The sequence below is a fragment of the Malus sylvestris genome, chromosome 9 (assembly GCF_916048215.2).
Source record: "Malus sylvestris chromosome 9, drMalSylv7.2, whole genome shotgun sequence".
In the NCBI taxonomy this organism is placed as follows: domain Eukaryota; kingdom Viridiplantae; phylum Streptophyta; class Magnoliopsida; order Rosales; family Rosaceae; genus Malus; species Malus sylvestris.
The window spans coordinates 13210369-13212169 of record NC_062268.1 but is presented as its reverse complement, the minus strand read 5'-3'; the positions used below and the strand labels follow the sequence as shown (position 1 = coordinate 13212169).

General features: G+C 39.9%; 1 protein-coding gene across 1 annotated transcript; it reads right to left on the bottom strand.

The window, feature by feature from the left end:
• Positions 1-265: 265 nt before the first annotated feature.
• Positions 266-1433, bottom strand: LOC126634263 (uncharacterized). Its single transcript, XM_050304771.1, has one exon. It carries the CDS (start codon positions 1339-1341, stop codon positions 520-522), a length of 822 nt encoding a protein of 273 aa, XP_050160728.1. The 5' UTR covers positions 1342-1433; the 3' UTR covers positions 266-519.
• Between the last annotated feature and the right edge of the window lie 368 nt (positions 1434-1801).

Here is a 1801-nt window from a genome sequence, read left to right as displayed (position 1 = left end):
TGAGAAACACAATCCAATCTATAATCTTTGGATATATTCAATTAGGATTTTGAGAATTTTAATTATTTTAATATTATTTTAAAAGAGTATCAAAATTTAAAGAAATCTCAATGCATTCAATTAGAATTTTTAAAATATTTTAGATGTTATCTAATTTAGAATTGATTTTAAATAATTTTAAAAAGCTGAGGAATCTAAAATTATAAGGGAAGTTAAGATATTTTATAATGTATTTTAAACAATCACAAATCTCATTGATTGAAAATTTTACAGTCAATCTCTAGAATTCAATTAAATTTCATCAAAATGTATGAATATATAAATCCAGTCAAATCTCTCAAAATTCTCAAAATCCTAAATACATTTTTACTCAACTTAGGAAAACGAAGAAAAATAAGATTACGAAATTATTATTGGCACTTTAAAAATCTTATTTTACATTCTAATTTTATATAATTAGAAAGAAAAATACACTATTAAAAAGTATAGAATAAAATTTTTAGAGGTGTAAGTTCCTTACTAAAATCTCCCCATTCTTCTACTGTATGCCATTTTCAACAGACCTTCACGTCCAGGAAACCGTTTCGAATTCTCCACCATACAATCCTCACCGCCACTCTCTTTCTCCCTCCCTAACCCAACTCCATTTCCAGTACTACCCCTACTCTTTTCAAAAATCCCCAACTTCTCCTCCCTCCTCATTCTCTGCCTCACCCTCACTCTCCTCTCCCTCCGCCTCTCTCCGACCTCCCCCAAATCCTCCACTACCTCCTTCTCCTCTTCCCTCCCCCTCCCCCTCTCCTCTCCTCTCTCTCCTCCCTCCTTCTCACACCTCCTCGGAATTCTCCCCCCTTTCGACGTCCCCAAAAGCTCAAAGTTCACCCTGCTCCACCCAATTTTGTCCTCATTATCCCAACCGAACCTCTCGCTGATCTCCAACAGCTCCGAAACAGCACCGGCGGCGATAGAATTCCTCCGATTTCCGTTCAGGGCGTTCTCCGCCAGCTCCCACTCGATCCGGTCCCGGTAAACGGCGTCGTCGAGGACCTGGTCGGCGAGCTTGGCCCAGTCCTCGAAGTCGCGAGCGCGGAGATTTTTGGAGACCCACTTGAGGTAGGCGGAAGGGAGGGTGCCCAGCATCTTGCCCTTGTGTTTTCCGAAGTCTATGACTCTGTCTCTGGCGGGCGGCGGCGGCGGTGTTGAGGCTGATAGAGAAGGTGGTTTGGGGGGTTTTGTGGGTTTGAAGGAGCAGGAGAGGCGGAGGGGGTGCGGAGAGGTGTGGGAGAGTGGTGGGTTTGACGGCGGAGTGTGGAGGCGGAAGAGAGTGCTTAGAGTAGTCATGGATGGAGGAGGAGGAGCAGATAAGGCAGAGAAAACAGTATGTGAAACAGTGAAGGGAGGTGTGTGAGTGACTGAGTGCGCCCTTTTGAACCCAGCTTTTTCATAACTAAACCCAAGTATTCTAATGAATAATGGGTAACAAAGTTCCAATTTCACCCCTTATCACGCATTGGTCAAAAAGAAATTATTTATTGACAAATAGATACTCAAACTGCAGGTGGGAGGTGAAAATTTTATCTCATCATCAAAGATATATATTTGAGATTTGCTAATTTGAGTATTTTCTATTCTTTAGTATTGGGGTTAGTTACTATTTATAATTTGATACAAATTTATATTTACGGAATTGGTTGAAATGTGTTCTTAATAGATTCAAATGCGTTGATAAAAATTGTTTGTTTCCAACTAAATAATATCGTTTAGAAGTGCTTTTAAAACTGTTGAAAACATTTTTTTGAAA

Coding starts and splice junctions, on each gene's coding strand:
- LOC126634263 (XM_050304771.1), bottom strand. CDS start 1,341: ATGACTACTCTAAGCACTCTCTTCCGCCTCCACACTCCGCCGTCAAAC.